At 35.0% G+C, this 19,746-nt stretch overlaps 1 protein-coding gene across 1 annotated transcript; it reads right to left on the bottom strand.

Moving 5' to 3' along the window:
• Positions 1-1,506: 1,506 nt before the first annotated feature.
• th (tyrosine hydroxylase) lies at positions 1,507-8,107 on the bottom strand. Its single transcript, XM_083547436.1, has 13 exons — positions 7,943-8,107; positions 7,119-7,328; positions 5,439-5,613; positions 5,227-5,315; positions 5,085-5,152; positions 4,819-4,869; positions 4,280-4,425; positions 3,565-3,700; positions 3,406-3,475; positions 3,112-3,168; positions 2,871-2,966; positions 2,227-2,360; positions 1,507-2,098 (listed from the first exon to the last, which is right to left on the bottom strand). Exons 1-13 carry the CDS (start codon positions 8,024-8,026, stop codon positions 1,939-1,941), a joined length of 1,476 nt encoding a protein of 491 aa, XP_083403562.1. The 5' UTR covers positions 8,027-8,107; the 3' UTR covers positions 1,507-1,938.
• Between the last annotated feature and the right edge of the window lie 11,639 nt (positions 8,108-19,746).

Genomic DNA, 19,746 nt, shown 5'->3' with positions numbered 1-19,746 from the left:
ATAACATAACATAACATAACATAACATAACATAACATAACATAACATAGCTACATTTATGAAAATCACAGGAAATCTAAAAAAAAAATAAGAAAGTAAATACTCAGATGTATATAGGACAGAATAATTATATATATATATATATATATATATATATATATATATATATATATATATATATATATATATATATATATATATATATATATATATATATACATTTATGGTCAGGTTAGAAAAAGAAAAAAAACATTTGTTACTGCAATATTATGTGCTTTGGACAAAGGGGATTATTACATGCCAGGGGTGTTTGGGGCAGCTTTGATTTGCAGAAGTAAATGTTAAAGATTCATGAACAGCCTTAAGATCCATGAAGTTTCTGAGTAAATAAAAAACTTTTAGGATGAAAATATACTGTAATTAATATAAACAGGCTGCTACAATGGCTTAGGTCAACAATTTGCATGAACAGCTCTGCATCTAAACACCAATTAGTGAACAGTTCATTGAACAGTACATCTTGACAGTGAATAAAGTGTAATGAATGAACATTAAGTGCCATCCATTTAAGGACGGGTTCCCTTTGGATTCTGGTTCTTCTCAAGGTTTCTTTCTTATACGATCTCAAGGAGTTTTTCCCTGCCATTGTCACATCTGGCTTGCTCATTAAGGATAAACTCATAGAGACTAATGTATAAATGTACTATTATATTATTTATTTTTATAAAGCTGCTTTGGGACAATGTCCACTGATCAAAAGCAATAAACAACTAAAATGTAATTGATCTGAATTGAATCGAATTTTAAATCTTACTCGTTTACTTTCATCATTTAGTCATTATTTTAAAGACTGATTTGTTTGATTTTGTCATGCTAGGAGAAAGAAAACTACTTCCATTTACATTCACATATTCTGTGTAAATAGTGTAAATAGTGCAACCTCTACATCATTTCTGATCATTTGACAGCTTTTTTCTTTTTTTGCTGAGATCATCAAAATTCAGTCAGTTACATAAAAAAAAAACACTTCACCCAACAGATATATTACATACATGCTTATACTCAAATATTTTTGATTTGTTTAACATGTCTGGTGCTACATTTTAATTGCTGTTTTTGTTTTTTATTCTTGTGAAAAGTTGTTGGTTGTGTGCCCCACTGAAGTCACAGCAAGACATCTCTAGTAATGTTAAATAGGAGCAACATTTTAACAATGGTCCAATTTTACCTTAACCCAAACAAGTACAAACTTTTTATTTTTACTCACCATTATTTAAGAAAGTTGACTTTCATGTTAAGAAGAAATTCTTAGTAACTTAGACAGTAAACTCTGGACTTGACAGAAATGTTAAGAGAATAATAAGATGCCTGTGGTCAGCCAATACAAATAGTTTAATTGTGTTGATTTTGCTGTTGTTGTATTAGCAGCACTCGAGCAAATGTTTGCTATCAGCCACCGCAATATAAAAGCACATCCACTTGCAAAATAATGACATCATCACTGGGGCACTGGAACAGATTTTACTTCTTTTCTCAGTAATTTTAGATACATTCACAATTGGAGAAAGAGAAATGAGGCAGTGTTCATTATCTGTAAGCAAGTAGAATTCACAATATGTATTGAAAATACCCAAGTATTTAATTAAGCACTGTTCATACATTAAACTGTTCATATATTAATTCTAATCATTCATATATTTTATATTGTTTCCAATAATCTTAATATGAGCTATTTTGACACAAGAAATTAGTCACATCCAGTGAGATCTTTGGAAACAAATTCTAGCATGAGGTCAGTTTTTTGTTTGTTTGTTTGTTTGTTTGTTGTTTGTTTTAAGCAACATCATTTGCAGAAAAGTACACATGAGACACACTGGAAAGAAAGTGCCACAGGGTGAACATTTAGGATCAGGGCAATGGGTGGCATGAACTCGTAAACTCAGGCCAGTACATTCAGGGCATCTGTCAGGACCTTTAGTTCATCTTTCACTGATTCCAGTCCTCCCCTGATCTTCAGTGGGTTGTCAAGAACTTCAATGCTGTTTGTATATGGGTCGAACCTCACTGAAAATGGCCTCTTGATCCCCATCGAATACATTCTGTAATCAAAACATTTCATATTTTGGAACAGGTCATATTGCTTCTTTATCAAATATCACTAAACCACAGAACCTCAATAGAATTCTCAATAGAATCTGGTATATATTACTGTAAAAAAATGTTCTACCTCAGTTTATCTTTAGCATCATCAAAACTTGCAGACACGAAATAAATGGACTGGTAGGACTGATCTTGGTATGGCTGCACAGCTACTATATCTGGGTCAAACTCTCGTCTCTCTGTCTCATCTGAAAGCGCATGCTGGTGAGACATAAACAGAAACATAGAGAACATGTATTAAGTAAGGAATACAACAATGCATTTTACAAATACAGTTTGTGCATTATAATAGATATAATAATTTTCCCTAAAAAATCGATTTAAAAATTAAGCTTGTTATATAACTAAGAGGTCCTGTTTTTTTTCCCAGCAGCTTCACTTCAGGTGATGCCACTGACTGCATTCTTTCTTGATACATGTTAAACATCTTCTTACAGGATGCCTCACCAGAACAATGCCTATATGTTTCTTTGCTGTTTAACTGTTAACTGTTTAACTTTTTAAATCACTTTTAGTATAACATCTGGCAGACAGCATAGCAGAGAATTAGCTGTTACTATAGAAATGACAACATATCAGAACAAACAAGTTCATATCGCAGTTGTGCTGTCCAAAGAAATGATCAGATCCTTGTGACTGATCACATTCAAGAGTGAGTCCTGTGGTATATTGAAGAAAATTCAGTTGGACTGCATGTAAAGGAACACTTACCACTAGCTCTCCGTAGGAGGAAAGAAGACCTGCTCCATAAGCTTTCACTGTATCTCCCTGCTTACAGAGTCCAAACTCCACTGTGAACCAATAAAGCTGAAAATGCATCCAAACACACACACATTAACAGACAAAGTTCTCAGTTAGCTCGTCTCTGTGAGGTTGTCCAATACAGATCAAGTGCGCACATACAGGTCATTATATATGTATAGATATGATATATTTTGAATAAAATACTCACTGTTGACAATTTCTCAATGTCATCCTCTGAGGCACCAAGAGAGGCAAGTCCAATGTTCTGCAAATGAAAACATCACACTGATATTATAAAGGTCAGGGAAATGTTCTCAAGCATGTTGCTATTCATTGCCCAATAAAATGTTTTTAAAAAAGAATTTTATTAATATAATCCAACTACAAGAATAATGTAATTAGGTTATTGGAGCCATGAGAGCCTTTCAGTACTGAACTCCAGACCCAACAAATTGAATAAAGTATATAAAAAATACACACATATGCCGAATAACGTATTTACCTGGGAAAATTGAGCAAATGATTTATCAGCCAGCATAGGAACATGACCCAGGAGTTCATGTACACAGTCCCTACAAAGTAAGCCATGTTCAGGTGATAAGTCTAAATAGTAAATAGTAAATAGTAGTTTAAGTATTATGAAGATTTTATAGTTTCGTACGGTTCAGGGGAGTGCATTGGAGAAGAGGAATGGCGAATATACTGCGTACACTGGAACACACGGAATGCAAGACTGGCCAGAAAGTCTCGTGCTGACAAAAGTCCTGCCACAGGCCTTACCTGGAACCCTGTATGCTCTGATAAACACAAAAAGAGATATGTTGATCAAATATTCGGTTTTACTTTACTGGTTATTCTAGTCTGTTGGACCTCAAAAAGTAAACAAGAGCTTAAACAGTTCCCTCATCAATCTCACCAAGCATTCAAGGACTGTAGGAAATCTTTTGAATAAAAATATTAGAAACAGGAGGTAAAATCAAGATATTTTTTTTTCCATGAGCATCTCAATGTACAGGCCTGCTCTGAAGAAGACATCATGTAGAATTAGTTATTAATCAGTTATTAATCTTGTAACATACATATTAGAATAAGGGGCTATATGCAAGCAGATACGGTATATCAATAACAGGTGAACAACAGATTAGTGATCTCTCACAAAAATGATCATAATTCAGCTATATAGGTTCTATTGTTCTTTTGGGATTTTTTTGTCTTGTGATTATAAACGAATATCTGTAAAATCCACTAAACCTCATGAGCATATAGTATGTACATGTTTTCCCTCAACTGTTGATACAGTTCAAATTTACATCTATTAATTGCTAATAGGGAACAGCATGGCTAGTCATAATAGGGAAAGATAATTTGCTCAATACCTTTCAGAAAGCTTGAGACATCCTCCAGTTGAGGGATGCTATTAGGGCTGTAACCACAGTGTCTCTCCAGCAGCCTAAAAGCCTCTAAATACTCATTACACGCATGGGTGGTGTACAGATCTCTGAGTGTAGAGTACACCTCTCGCCTGCCAAAAACAAACACACACAAACAAAAACATTTAGAATCCTAGGTCAAATTATGAGGTATGTAATAGTCAAAAAACATTTGACTTTAAAGTCGTCACCTGTCTCACCACAGGTGCAAGCTGGTCCACAATGAAATTTCCATATCAAATTTAAAAATGACAGAAATGGAAAACAAAGGAACATAATGCGTGCTCTAGCAAGTTGACCTGATTTGTACTGTGTAAACCAATTCCTTTCAAGTTGTGCAACCTGTTCTGACAGTGATTGAGTTTACTCACCATGCTGCCATGTAGCACAATAAAATGTAACAAATCTATTTATCTAGAAACATAGCAAGGGAAAAAAATAAATTGTGCATATTTAATGGAACAGTCTTGACGTGAATATCATACCAAGTTTCAATTTCCTCTTCGGTGTACTCCACCCTCTGGATTGGTTCCCCACTGAAAAGAGTCAATATATACTTCATATAAATCATATTTATATAAACGTGTGTGTGTGTGTGTGTGTGTGTGTGTGTGTGTGTGTGTGTGTGTGTGTGTGTGTGTGTGTGTGTGTGTGTGTGTGTGTGTGTGATAAATAATAAATCATATATAGTTTTATACAATAAAAATAGGACACAAGTATGGCAGTTACTTGTAGTTTGGTCTTGACTTACTGCTTATATTTGAAAGCTATATCCCCAATCTGTTTTCGTCGTTTTCTGTACAAAGGATCTGTGAATCCCTACAAGAAAGAAATAATGACATAGGGAAGCAATAATAGTTATCATCAGACATAACAATGATACATTTACTCACAGGATGATCCTGATCCAAATCTGGATCAAATTTTGTCACCAGGTGATGGCATCTATCCAGTTCTGCAATTTTCTTCGGGAACCAGTGAACTCAAGAAGATTAAATGAAAAAACGAATATATAGAGATATTATTATAAAGCATTTCATTTGTAGTCCTAAAAGTATAATATTAAAATATAGTCTGTAATAGAATAAAAATGCCAAGAGCTTACATTTCACCTCTTTAGTGGTTCTGACGTCATCTGCAATCCTTTTTAAAGAGCTCACGAGCGTATTTACATCTGACAGATGAACTTCACAGCGGACAAAATATTCCAAGTCCTGCAGGCCATCTTTAGGTTTACGGCTCACTCTGGTCTCAAGATGGTGCATCTTGGCTTCAAATGTCTGTTAATAATTTAAGAAGTGTTTCTATAAAGAGTGGAACATTTTTTTGCAAAATATTTTACAATTTCTCAGTGCTGGATTAAAAAGCTGGTGCAAGACTGTGATTGACGTTGACAGGAAAAAAATACTACATTGTTGCCAAACAGTTGGTTGGGAAAGAATACTTTTTTGTGTTTACAAAAATTTTGCTAAAAAACATTTTTTTATTCTATTTAGTTCTCTTTATTTAGTTTAAATGTATGTCATTTTACTGTGGTTGTGTTTAGACACACACAACAATTTTCTGAAATATCCTTAAGTTTAAATAACAATTTTATATTTAAGTACCATTTTTGAAAAACAAATAGTATTAAACTCAATAGTTGTCCTCATTGTTAACACTTTCCAACTAAAGGCCAGTCACTTTCTAAATTCAATTCAATTAAATTCTCATCCAGCCTGCCACATTTGATTCCAAATAAAGCATTGTATGTTCCCTGTACCACTAACTGGAGTTTATCTCCAGCTGAGAATAACATGAATAAAGGATGCCAACCCTGATGTCCACATGAAACCCTTAGGGAACACAAACCACCTGATGATTCCTGATACCTTATCCCACCATACAGACCAGACTAAGCATATAGTGTAATTAGGATAAGCGAGTTGTGTGAGTGTGGTTGTGGAAGAGCTACAGAAATCTTACAAAAAAAAAAATTATTGAGACACTTTCAAAAGTGTGTCGGTAAAAAATAAATAATGTTCATTTCTCCTACTGTATAAACAGAGACTTTTCAAGACACAGTGTAACTTGTTCTCCATACTGTTTGTGCGAACAGCTGATTATATGCATGAGCACATTTAAGCTTTGTAAAAAAAATAAAATAAAAAAAAATGATATTATTATATTATTATATTATTATGGTAGATTTTTAGGAAGATTTTTAGGAAACTTTTTATATAACCTGAGCATGTATAATTACAAAACAAATAATTTTTTTTGCAATTAGATTAATTAACCCATTTAGTGTGCCCAATGACAACTAAATTATATTTATTATATTTAAAATATATTTTAATGGTAACTATTTACTACCAGTATACTTGAAACAATGACACCAGTAGCGTGTTTAAATCTGATTCAGATGTATTATAAAAGTTAACATCACTCCAATTGCACTTTTAAAGGAGGGAATCATTTATACCCAAATCAACAAGTTGAATTTTGCCTTCTATCCATTTCTATGGTTTGTTGTTCTTTTAGCAAAAAAAAATATATTATAATAAAAAAATAAGAGGTATAAAGTAAAAATGCACCGGTGTGGATGGTGTAGTAGAATGAGGAGAATTTCTTCTGAAATCGTATTTAAAGTATTTTAAGCACAGTTTTAGCACAGGGTACATCAGTGGTCCTCAAGGTCTGGAGTCATTTTGGAGTATTATGAGAAGTAATGGATTTATTTGTGAAAAATAAAAAAAATGAAAAAGGTCAAGGTTTTTTTATTCGTATATGGAGCTGTACCCACCTCGAAGACCTTGAGAGTACGAGAGAGAGCCGGGCTTTTGGAGCCTCTGAGGGTGAAGAAGAGGTTGAGAAGCGCTTTCCCGTCGTCCTCTTCAAACACGATGTGCTCGTTGGCCTCCGCTGCTTCTGCAGCCGCCGCCGCTTCCGCCGCTTCCCTCTGCTTGCGCGCGTCCTCGATCAGACTCTGCCTGCGCCCCACGAAGCGCTGAGACTGTAGCGCGCGCGCACACACACACACACACACACACACACACACACACACACACAGTGGACATGGCTATTGGAACTGATTTATGGGACATGCTTATAAAGTATAAAACCATTCTTCGCCTAAAATAGTGTCTGTGGTTCTAAACTACTTTTGTCTTTAACCCTGTGATCTTTCATACCTCTATTAGATATAAATTATTATTTAGACTAAAGCTTTTAAGTTACAACACAAAACATGCGATACATTTCTAGATATAAGATACATGATATTAAAAGTGGACACCCTTCTTTCTGAGTGTTTTTAAGATCTTGAAGAAATGGCGTATTGCATAATAATATAAAGCTTTATAATGGTTTCTGTGAGGTAGTGCCTTTGGAAACCCCAGTCCAATACGGTAGTGTGAGGTTTGGAAGAGTCTGGTCTGAAGAGTCTCTCTCGTTTTTGAGGGCTTTGGGTTGGACCTGTTCCTTGGCGCGCATCTCCAAGCCTGTTGCGCGCGAGTTGGTCTGATCAGAGCAGTTCCGCATGCCTACTGAAATCTCCTGCAAATAAGAAAAACGCGCAAAATCTGCGACTTTCGGCCATGCAGGACTGAGAAGAGGCTGTGCGCTTACCGTGGTGGAGTCGGATCGCTCCAGTTCAGAGCCTGCTCTCCTCAGGCTTTTGGTGGAGGAAGTGGAACCAGATGAATTTGGCATTCTCGGTTTCTAAAGATCTCGCTTTTTGCAGAAGCTCGGAGACGTCTCGGGAACGCTTGTGCGTTTTTTTCCCTCTCCAGTGGCTGCGTAAGCCCCATATTTATACAGGCAATTTCTCTTTACTGACGTCAAACCCAGAGCGCCTCATTTTGGTCGTCAAACACTTTAAAGCCTCTCACACCCCTGCTCTTGTTTTATTTAATCCCATTAGCGCTGCGTCCTTTGCCATTTCCCAGTTATTGATGAGCAAAAAAAATAATCTGACTAATCTGCCATCAGTAATCCATGTTTGAGCAACTTTTCTAAAATACCACTATCTACTGATTTATCTACAAGAGAAAAAATATATAATTTGGGGAAAACACCATAATTATTAATAAATACATCTTAATCTTTTTGCAAAAATCGAATCACTTGACTGTACAGGTGTGAAAAAGCTTGTAACATTTTTTACCGACATTTGAGTAAATGTTTTGCACATGTTACACGAACTGACAAAAATCTTTATCTTTTTCATTATAGCTCATTTAAGTAAAGCTTACTTATTTTCTGAAATATCCTAAAGTTTAATTTACAAGTTTATAATTAATAAAAAAAAATTTAATAACAGTGATAAATTCAATATCTGTCCAAGTTATGAAAAATAAAGGCCATAGAAAATTCACTTTCTAAGCTCAATTCAATTCCATTTCCATCCTGCCTGCCAGATTTAATTACGAATAAAGCATTGTGAGTTCTGTGTACCACTGAGTGGAGTTTTTATATCCAGCTGAGAAAAGCATGATTAAAGGATGCCTACCATGCTGTACCCCTGAAACTCTTAGGGAACTCAAACCACCTGATGATTCACCTTATCCAACCAAATAGACTAAAGCTGAATAAGCAAAAATGTATAAAAACTACAGTGATGTGTGAATGAGGTTGTAGAAGATATACAGAAGCCTTAAATTATAAATTCATTCTGATACTTTCAAAAGTGTGTCACACAATAAACACGGCCAAACAGACAGTATTATCTCTTGTATTACCTGCATTATGTGCAATATCACCTGAAATACGTGCAATATTACCTGCAATACGTGCAATACCTCCTGTGTGCAATACAACCTGCAATACGTACTTTCCCTCATCTGTATTTATACATTGTGTTGTGTATATACTTGTATATTATAGTATGTCTTATTCGTCTATTCTTTTATATATTTGCATTTGTTTTTTATTTTTTTCATGCTGCTGTAACAAAAAAATTTCCCCACTGTGGGACGAATAATTGTTTATCTTATCTTATCTTATCTTATCTTATCTTATCTTATCTTATCTTATCTTATCTTATCTTATCTTAGAATGAATAAGTGTGTATTCCTAAAGTAATACCAAGCTCACTCTAATAAACTGCTTATGGCAACCTTGAGACATACAGGGAAGTTAAGCATACTCTACAAAATTAAATTAAGACTACAAAGATAGTATACTCAACCAGTCTGAAGGACAAGTTCTCTACTAAGGATTTTTTTGAAGAGATACAGTACAGTACAGTACAGTGATTATTGTTTTTAAGAGGAAAATGCAATATCAGTCCACTGTACACTAAATGACTTGATCATCAGAAGAGCAGATTCCGAAAGAAATTGGCATAAACATAAGAACTTGGCAAAACTATTTTCATTCCAGTATAGATGATGAAGCTATCAGCAATTCTAACTTCTCATTCAACACACCTGCTTTTCAGGACTGTAAACATTTAATAGTTTGACAACTTCATATTAAACACCACCTTCACTATTTTTTTTCTACATTTAATTCTAATCTATGACAACTGACATGCTATAGTGTGTTGTGATCTTGTGTGTATACTGTTTCATTATTGTCCCCGTGTGTTTGCACCTTTTTACCAGAACAAATTGTTACTGCACATACATATTGTGAAATAAAGTGACTAATTCTGATCCTTAATGTAATGATATTTGTAAAACTAAGCTACTGTACTGCACTATAGAATACTACATATGTATATATATATATATATATGGGGTTAGAATGCTGCAAGGTGCACAACAGAAATGCTAAAGTGCAGTGATGTGGCCCCGGGCTCTCTGCACCGAAAGGGCTTCCTTTAGTCTTTATTAAGAGAGACAGAGGAACTAAATGAGATAAAAACACAGACTGACATTTGGACAAAGTGTGCCACCTTTTCACCTTGGCTTAAGGGCAGGGAATATGGCTTCAACTGTCATTTTCTTTCAGTTTTAATCTTTTTTAATGCATTCACAAAATTAAGAAAATTTTTTTGAATATTATTTATATTTTTAAATGTTTGATTTATAAATATATAATGATATAATAATAATGATTATAATAATAATGATTGTCTCAAAAAGGCCTTGTTATTATTTTTATAGTTATTATATACTCAAAAGTAGGAGAATTATGAGTATATGCATTATAATGCATTATAATTATAAAGGAAATAATAATTAAAATACAAACTGCACTATTATATATATATATATATATATATATATATATATATATATATATATATATATATATATATATATATATATATATATATATATATATATATATATATATATATAAATGTTTTTTTTTGTAAGATAATGCCTTGCAGGCTAGATTTGAAGAAGAAGAAGAAGAAGAAGAAGAAGAAGAAGAAGAAGAAGAAGAAGAAGAAGAAGAAGAAGAAGAAGAAGAAGAAGAAGAAGAAGAAGAAGAAAACTAATATATCTGACAAATCAAAAAGGCATGTGTTACTAAGTTTTCCAAAGAACTGGAGAAAAATATATTCAATGGTGATTTTAATACAGATCTACACTCAGTAATGATTTAAATCCCCCAAATATTATTATATTATATTAAAAGTTAAATCAAAGCGGCTTTTTTGTTGTTTTTATCAATATTTTTCTAACTAAATCATTGAGAAACATTTTCTAAACAGAACCTAGATAATGGGAGATATATTTATCAAATCAGCAGGAAAATGTATGTAATAATTATATTTTAATGGAAAAACTAAGATCTTTAAATATGACATGGATGACTGAGGACAAAGGTCAGTCCTCTGGGTAAGGTGACAAAGCACACAGGGTTTTTATACAAACTGCACAGATGAAATTTCCCTCTGTCCTTCATCACTCATTCACTGTTTATTCATTTTTCCCCTCTCCTTGTTCTGAAAGTTACAGAGGTTCCCTGGCACAAGGCACACAATTATCGCAATTATGTATTGATTCCCCGGTAGCGGCCTCCTGCATTGTGCTCAGCGGCCCGCTTTCAGTGTATAATTGTTAGACGGTGTAATTGCAGCACGCGCCCAGCTGGGTGATTATTCCTCATCCTCCTTAAATCTGTTTTTTTATTTTTTTTTTATTTGTCTATTTAGCGTTTAGTGTTTCTTTTTAAGGGTCAGTAGTATTTCTGACTTAAAAAGGCAACAAATAAATATATATATTTATTTCAGATTCTATACCATTGTAATAATAAATGATAAAAAATACAGTTGGGGAAGATCTTATTTGTTAAAAATAATAAATAAGATTGGATTTCCTAAATTACCAGTATATACATGTACAAGACTATTTCACACCACTAAAGAGGCTGTTTATGGCTACCATACAGCCAAGAAACTTGGCCTTTTGTAATCCTTCTTGAGAACCTCTTGAAATGCTCTATCAGGTCCCCCATGTCACATTCATAAAAGCAGCCTGGAAATGAAAAGAAACGTGCACTCATGTCGGTCCCTGTTACCGGCAGACTAGTATTGCGTTTTTATGTGTCCGTGTTTCCTCACCAGTCACAGGCCACATGAAGTGCAGCACGGTCTAAACCCTGTAAACAGCTATCTAACTCTTATTTCCCATAGCCCTGGGCGACAAATGCAGACTAGTGAGTGCACTCTCATTTGATCAGGTTTTGTCACCAATCATCTTTTGTGCACGAAAAGAGAAGAACATGGTTTCTTTTCTGTCTTGTTTTAATGCTTTTGTATTAATGGTAGCATTTAATTTACAAATATATGGTGCAAATATCCATTGAAGACATGTGTTAAATAAAAACGTTTGGATCGACAGTGTCACAAAACCTCTTGCTTTCTGCGTAAGTACAGAATTAGGGTAAATGCTTTGTGCTCTGTCCTTTCGGTTAAATGTGATGCAGAGTGAAGGTAATTACCCATTTGCTTTTGCAGTGTGTCAAAATACAGCTGCCAAACAAAATGGCTAATCATGTAGAGTGCACTTTCATTACTTTTTTACACATGTAATTTGTCAGAGGTGGCTGATTGTCGTGAGGATGGATGCTCAGTGATCCATGCTGGTGATGTTTGAGTCATGGCTGCTTATCGTTTGGCACCTGTGAGAATATGAATTATACACGCTTAATACCACAGTTTTATTCATTTCTCACTTTTAATTAGTTTGAACATTGATTATGTATTATGTATTATTATTATTATTATTATTATTATTATTATCCCATAATGATTATATATTCAATAGGAGAAGCTCTGAGATTAGTTCCACTTGAAGGAAAGAGCAGAAGTTTAAATGAATGCACTTATTTTATAAGCACAACTTGCAAAGGGAGTTTCTTTTTTAGACTTTTATAGTGAATGGGTTGTTTATTTACCATTAGTAATGAATTAATGAATTATAATGGTTATTGGGATTTACTTGAACACCACCCTGACCAGGATAATGCGGTTATTAAAAAGTGAATAATTAAGTTTTTGATTAAAGAGTGGTCCGATGTAAAAATAAAAATAATAATTGTTGGGGTTTTTTTTGTTTTGGTTTGTTTTTTCTTTTAAGTAAATGTGTAACACAGACCTATAATGATTGTTACAGCTTTTACCTGGAGGCCATGCTGAAGTGCAAGAAGACTCCACACAACCCACATTAGTCCCAAATTTTCTTTGGGAGTGAACACTTTATTGAATTTACCTTTCCTAATGGCACCATGTGTAGTGCCTGCTGGAGGGCAGACCAGAGCAGGATGTGATAATTACAAGCAACTATATCTCACTGACACAATTTCTGATTAAACTCTGACATTTTGCTGTCTCAACACACAAAGCCTTTTTAGCTAATGCTACTTTCATGTTATTTTTATCTTATACTTCAGCTGTACAAAAAGATCTTGTGATAGCAAAAAATAAAAGAAACAAGAAGGAAGAGTTTAATACTTAATACCTTCCCTGAGGAAATGTTTGACATTATTCACAGAAACAAATCTGTCTCTCCCTCCCAAAGCTACTGCTATTGATTGTGCTGTTTTTACCCTTAGGACAAGACCTATCACTGCACCTTAACTGCTGTTAACAGGCAGCACAGATTTCCCAATAAACAGTGTATTTAATGGATTCTGCGCTAGAGATAGTATCTGAATGTTATAAAGAAAATCCAAAATTATTTTAAACTCAATTGTTAAACACACTTAGGTGCAGCAATGAAAAGAATACAAACAGATTCACACAATGACTTGAGTCATTAATTCCCCCTGTAATAATTCACTTGATTGAAAGAAATTATCAAGAAAATTACTTGAGTAAGAGAATAAAGAAACTGTGGTTGAGAATGTATATACAACTGACTATGTATACTTGTAAGTGTTGACACAACTAAATTGAAAATGCTCTGTATTTGGAAAAATACTGTTTTAAACAGTTCTTTACACTTATGTACCTATACTGGAAACCACTTCCATTATTATTATATTATGTAGTATATTATACTATTTAAGGAACAGTTTCTTATTCAGACATGTTGTAGATACATAATAAATCTATCTAGTAAAGAATTCCCTTCAACATTGAGTGTTACCTACAGGCTGTCACACAGTCGGATATAATTGATACAACAGCAACAGTTTTAAAGTTTTACATGAATTTCACCTCTATGGTCAATTTACTGAAGGCCCTGGAGGAGTTTTGGTTTTATTTGAATGACTAAAAAATTGAGTACAATAACCAGGTAGTTCACACAATTTTGGATTTTTTTGCTGTCAAAGAAAATTTCAAATGAAACAATCTGAGCAAGATGTTATGTCTGAAATCACTTTTTGTGGTTGATATGAGCAAATTGCTTTTGAAACTTGACGTGACTAGAGAACTAAAGCTCCCATAAGGCCGGATCAATGACACTTGAAGCGTGCTCGTGGTGGGATTGTGACGTGGATGTAACACGCGTGCTTTGGCTTGTCGATGATGGTCTCTTCCTCTGGATAATGGCTGCAGCTGTGGCAGGCATCTGTGCAGCCACCCCCTGAACTCACACAAGTATCTCAGGGCTTCATCAAGCCACACACACAGACCATTACTGTGGACACTGAGAGGGGCCTAATAGATAGATGGGGATGCAGAGGCAGGCTGCCTTCACATGGCATCCTGATTGTCATTAACGTGAAGTTTGAATACTCTGTAAAAACCCAATTCCAATTTACTATTAGATTATTGGAGATTTAGGGATGCAAATAGGCAGACATCAAAACCATTTCACCGATAAACACATCCAATTGATCTTTTTTTATTTAGCAGGATATATATGAGTGGGTTTGAGCATGTACTGTATGTATGTATGTATGTATGTATGTATGTATGTATGTATGTATGTATGTATGTATGTATGTATGTATGTATGTCTCTCTGTGCCTGTGTCTCCATTCCCAGATCTAGCCAGTAAAGTCTGGGGTCAAGCAGCTTCCCAGTGCTTAAAGGATTGTAAAGAAGCCAGGTGCAGTTATGTCATTTGTGGCATTAACTGCACTGACACCAGCATATGACCCCCACATTTCTCCAAATAGCAAATACCCTTAAAGATGCACTTTCTGACCTCACTCTTCAAAACAAGTACTGACGTCCTAAAAATAGAAAGAACCAGCCATTTGGCTTCCCATGAAGACACAATTTGTGGTGGACTTGAGATAGCTGTTATCACTTTTCAGCAGATGTGTAGCACAAACACCATTCACACACATTCACTTAGCCAACTCTTTTCCGACAAAGCTATTGTCTTACAAAAAGCCTCCACCATTGTTTGGATTTGCTCAATTATTTGTCCATGCTGCTCTTTAGGGTGCATATGGCTCCTCGCTGTGCAGAAAACAGAGGGTCGTAAACTGAGTTACGCAAGTTGGGTGGCAGTCTGCTCGCTGAAAAGGCCCACAACCGCTTGCAGGTGTCTCTTATTATGCATCTGCCAAAACGTCACACCACGCACATCAGGCCGTCTTGTTGTTTACAAATTACACCCCTCACATCAAACAAGCCTTGTCCTTCACAGTGGAAAGGATACTGTCACAGATGGTTATTGCCAAGAATAACAATGTAACATTGTCACCATGGTGTCAAATGCAGCTGGGTTTTTTACTTAAATGGAAAAGGGATTGAGCATATAAGTGTGTGATGTAAAGGCAGACGATTTCTTCATGACGTAATGATCGTGAATGTGAGGGCAGTGAAAGGTTTATCAGAGCATTAAAGGGTCAGAGAGAGAACAGAATGAGCAATGGGACCTACACATAATGGTCATATTTGCCAAGGTGACTGCTGTATGTATGCAATAAAACACAATTAGACGTGCAGCTATATATATTTTTTGTAAACAGGATTTATTAACACAGATTAAAAAAGCCTTTGCCGTGGTATTCACTCATACAAGCCTGAAATGGTTAGGTATCCTTTTGAATAGTATTTAACCGTTTAAATATCAGTTACTGGTGAACCATCCTGAAAAGATTAAGGAGTTTAGTACAGAGTTTGTCTGTTATGACCACATGGTGAACAATCCTCCTGCTTCCACTAGAAAATCCAATCGACTCTTTAAAAAGCTGACCCTAAACGTTCCCATCTGATCTACGAGCACACAGCTACTGGTAAATGTCAGACTATACATGAGACTACCCAGAGACACCATGCTCATGCCCTCCAGGCTGAAGAGCCTGTCACTTCCTCTCTACTGCTGGACACTGGCACTGCCTATCAGACAGCTGGGACAGGAATAGAAGGAGGAAGAAGAGAGGAGTAACAGCAGGTGATCTCCACCAGACCTCTCAAACTGTACATCACAACACAGTTTTTCTTCTATATTTAAGAAGTGTTCAACTAAATGCCTGGAGAAGCAACTAACATGGTCAATGATGACAGTTTTCTTTAATGCTTATGATAATATAATATTATGATAATATAATATTATTATAATATTTAATATACATCTTATCTTATCTTATCTTATCTTAAATAGCATTGAATATTGAATTGACTATAACTGCAGCTCTGATGTCAGCTCTTGCAATAATTTAAATTAAAGGATTTTTTTTTGATGCAGTATAAATGATTGGTTCTTATCAGCTAATTCAGGTGGTCTAGGCAGCAAACCATGTAGTCTAAGTCTAAAAATGTACTGACAATAGACATAACATTAATAACTGTTGATATGGTGAAGTTTTCTATATGGAATGTATCTGGAATTTTTGGAAGGAGTATCCAGAATACTTTATGACAATCACAAAGTATATTGTACAGAAGTTAACTTGCAACTTTAAATTTTCATCCATAGGAAAAGCTAAGGATAGAGAATGTTGTTTTAATTATCTATCTGTAAAAATCTGTATTATATATTAAGCATTATAATATAAAGTAAGGGGGATCGAGGCATAAGCCTGCTATGATAAAGGTGATAACAGAAACGTACTTGTTTCACTGTTGCAAACTCTTCGTGTAGAAGGAGACAGGATTCGAAACCCCAGTGTCATAGGTGCAAGGAAATCATGCTTACCCCTAAGCCTCTGTGCTCCCAAATATTGATGTTAAGGATTGACTGACATTTTAGTTTACCAACTGAACTGTAATTATTGGTGACATTTATTCAGGAAGGAAACTAGACACAAAAGTCAGTTCATACAGAGCGGTACACTGTCAATAATGACAAAGAAATAGTTTATTATGATTCAAAAAGATAACCTCTTCCATATTTATATTCAACATTCAGAGAAATAAAGAAAAGAATCAACTAAAATAACTACTCATTTACGTCTACGGAGAAGTTCGCATTACACTTGCCATGAAATTATATTACAACTAAATCTTAAAGAGAAATTTTGATCAAAGTAGACATTAGATTTTTAAGCCCTTAACCCTCATCTGCTTGGTTGTATAAATGAGATACTGTAATTGTGAATCATTCTGGATGAGGGTGTCTTCCAATTGCTGTAAATATAATGTACCTTTCTTGCCTAATAGCCTATTATAAATATAGCTTGTATACTTTTTTCTTTAAAGATCACTTACTGATTCCTGTCACTACTGGTTAGGTATATTTAAAGGCTTATAGTCTAACTCTGGATTTTGATAAACGTGAGCTATAAATCCTTGCATTGTCTAATCCCTGTACCATATTCCTGTTAACACTCAACTGAGTTTTTTTAATTATTTTATCTGCAAAGATAATAACAAGAAAAGCATAATAATCTTTAAACTACTATGATCCAGTAGTTACAGAGAAATAGAAGGAATTCCATTCTTGCCTACAAAGAAACTAATCAGTAAGAGGAAGGGCTCTCCTCACTAAAACTAAGCGTTAATCACTGGACTGGTCTCAGCTGCTCTTCCTTTCCATGCTGATAAATCTATTTGTACAGATATTGAGTGCTTTTTGGCTTCTAATAAAAACATAAAGGATATTACATAAATAAAATCATGCTGTCATTAATAGCTATGAAAATGTTAGTCTAGATTCTTCGAACAATACTTTCGAGATAAATTGGCTGAGGCCATTTTTAAATGCTATTTTCAACTACTTTCTCCAAAATTGGAAGTCCCTCAATTTAGTTGCTATGGAATTGAGATATCTCTAAACTGCCTACATTTCTGTAAGCTGGTGGTTACCAGCTTTTTTCTCGGTTTTTGAGTTGTTTTTTTGCCTTCCAGATTTACAGATCACACCAGTGATTGTGCAATACAATTTAAATAAATGTAATGATTAATTTGTGAAAACACTGCAAACACTCACTATGTTCTACTGACCTTCAGGTCTTTCCTGTACAATAGACCTGTAGGAAGTGTGTCTATAATTTCATACAACTTATTTCATGTTACTCATAAAGAGACATTGTGCATGATAAACTTACAATAAAAGGGGAATTCCTCTAATATACTGCCTCTAGTATACTATATATACACATAATCATGTATATACAAAATACACACACACGTATATAATATCTATAAAATTAACATCTGTTTTACACTCCTCTCATAAAATGGCGAAGCCCTTCTGTGGTGATGAAGCCCTCTTGTGTTGAAGTACAGAACTGCAGGTAAAGCCATTATAATTGCACTAGAAAGGCACTTGTAATTTTATTTGATGACTTTTGTCAGCCTTTTGTGCAGGATAAAAGCTAAAGGTGAGTTAAACACAGCAATTATTCATTATTTAGAAACCATCAACCTTATACAATTTTAAAGGATCAGCTTGTCACTTCATACGGCTTTTAATAGACCTATAAGGATCTTGTAAATTCGTAGCCAATTTTATATATATATATATATATATATATAAAGAAGATAGGTAAGATAGGTCCCCCGGTGGTCTAGTGTTTAGGATGCGGCGCTCTCACCGCTGCGGCCCGGGTTCGATTCCCGGTCAGGGAACCAACCCCAGCCATTAGGGTTGCACAAGCCTTAGTGCTGGTCCCAAGCCCGGGTAAATGGGGAGGGTTGCGTTAGGGAGGGCATCCAGCGTAAAAACATGTGCCAAATCAAACATGCGGATGGTCCGCTGTGGCGACCCCTAATGGGAGAAGCCGAAAGAAAGTTAGATATACAGTACCTTTATTCGTCCCACAGTGGGAAAATTTCTCTGTTACAGCAGCAAAGAAAAAATAAATGCTAATATATAATATATATATATATATATATATATATATATATATATATATATATATATATACAGTGAGGAAAATAAGTATTTGAACACTCTGCTATTTTGCAAGTTCTCCCACTTAGAAATCATGGAGGGGTCTGAAATTGTCATCGTAGGTGCATGTCCACTGTGAGAGACATAATCTAAAAAAAAAATATCCAGAAATCACAATATATGATTTTTAAACTATTTATTTGTATGATACAGCTGCAAATAAGTATTTGAACACCTGTCTATCAGCTAGAATTCTGACCCTCAAAGACCTGTTAGTCTGCCTTTAAAATGTCCACCTCCACTACATTTATTATCCTAAATTACATGCACCTGTTTGAGGTCGTTAGCTGCATAAAGACACCTGTCCACCCCATACTATCAGTAAGAATCCAACTACTAACATGGCCAAGACCAAAGAGCTGTCCAAAGACACTAGAGACAAAATTGTACACCTCCACAAGGCTGGAAAGGGCTACGGGGAAATTGCCAAGCAGCTTGGTGAAAAAAGGTCCACTGTTGGAGCAATCATTAGAAAATGGAAGAAGCTAAACATGACTGTCAATCTCCCTCGGACTGGGGCTCAATGCAAGATCTCACCGCGTGGGGTCTCAATGATCCTAAGGAAGGTGAGAAATCAGCCCAGAACTACACGGGAGGAGCTGGTCAATGACCTGAAAAGAGCTGGGACCACCGTTTCCAAGGTTACTGTTGGTAATACACTAAGACGTCATGGTTTGAAATCATGCATGGCACGGAAGGTTCCCCTGCTTAAACCAGCACATGTCCAGGCAC

The sequence above is a fragment of the Silurus aristotelis genome (genome assembly GCF_946808225.1).
Source record: "Silurus aristotelis genome assembly, chromosome: 7".
In the NCBI taxonomy this organism is placed as follows: domain Eukaryota; kingdom Metazoa; phylum Chordata; class Actinopteri; order Siluriformes; family Siluridae; genus Silurus; species Silurus aristotelis.
The sequence above is the reverse complement of the archived record's forward strand: the minus strand, read 5'-3'. Positions and strand labels throughout refer to the sequence as shown.

What these genes read in the sequence shown, in the direction of transcription:
- th (XM_083547436.1), bottom strand. Translation starts at nt 8,026, where the DNA reads ATGCCAAATTCATCTGGTTCCACTTCCTCCACCAAAAGCCTGAGGAGA. An exon ending in GTACTCTCAAGGTCTTCGAG is followed by an intron (nt 5,614 to 7,118) that starts GTGGGTACAGCT and finishes AATTATTAACAG; the next exon opens with ACATTTGAAGCCAAGATGCA. An exon ending in GATGCTAAAGATAAACTGAG is followed by an intron (nt 2,099 to 2,226) that starts GTAGAACATTTT and finishes TTTTGATTACAG; the next exon opens with AATGTATTCGATGGGGATCA.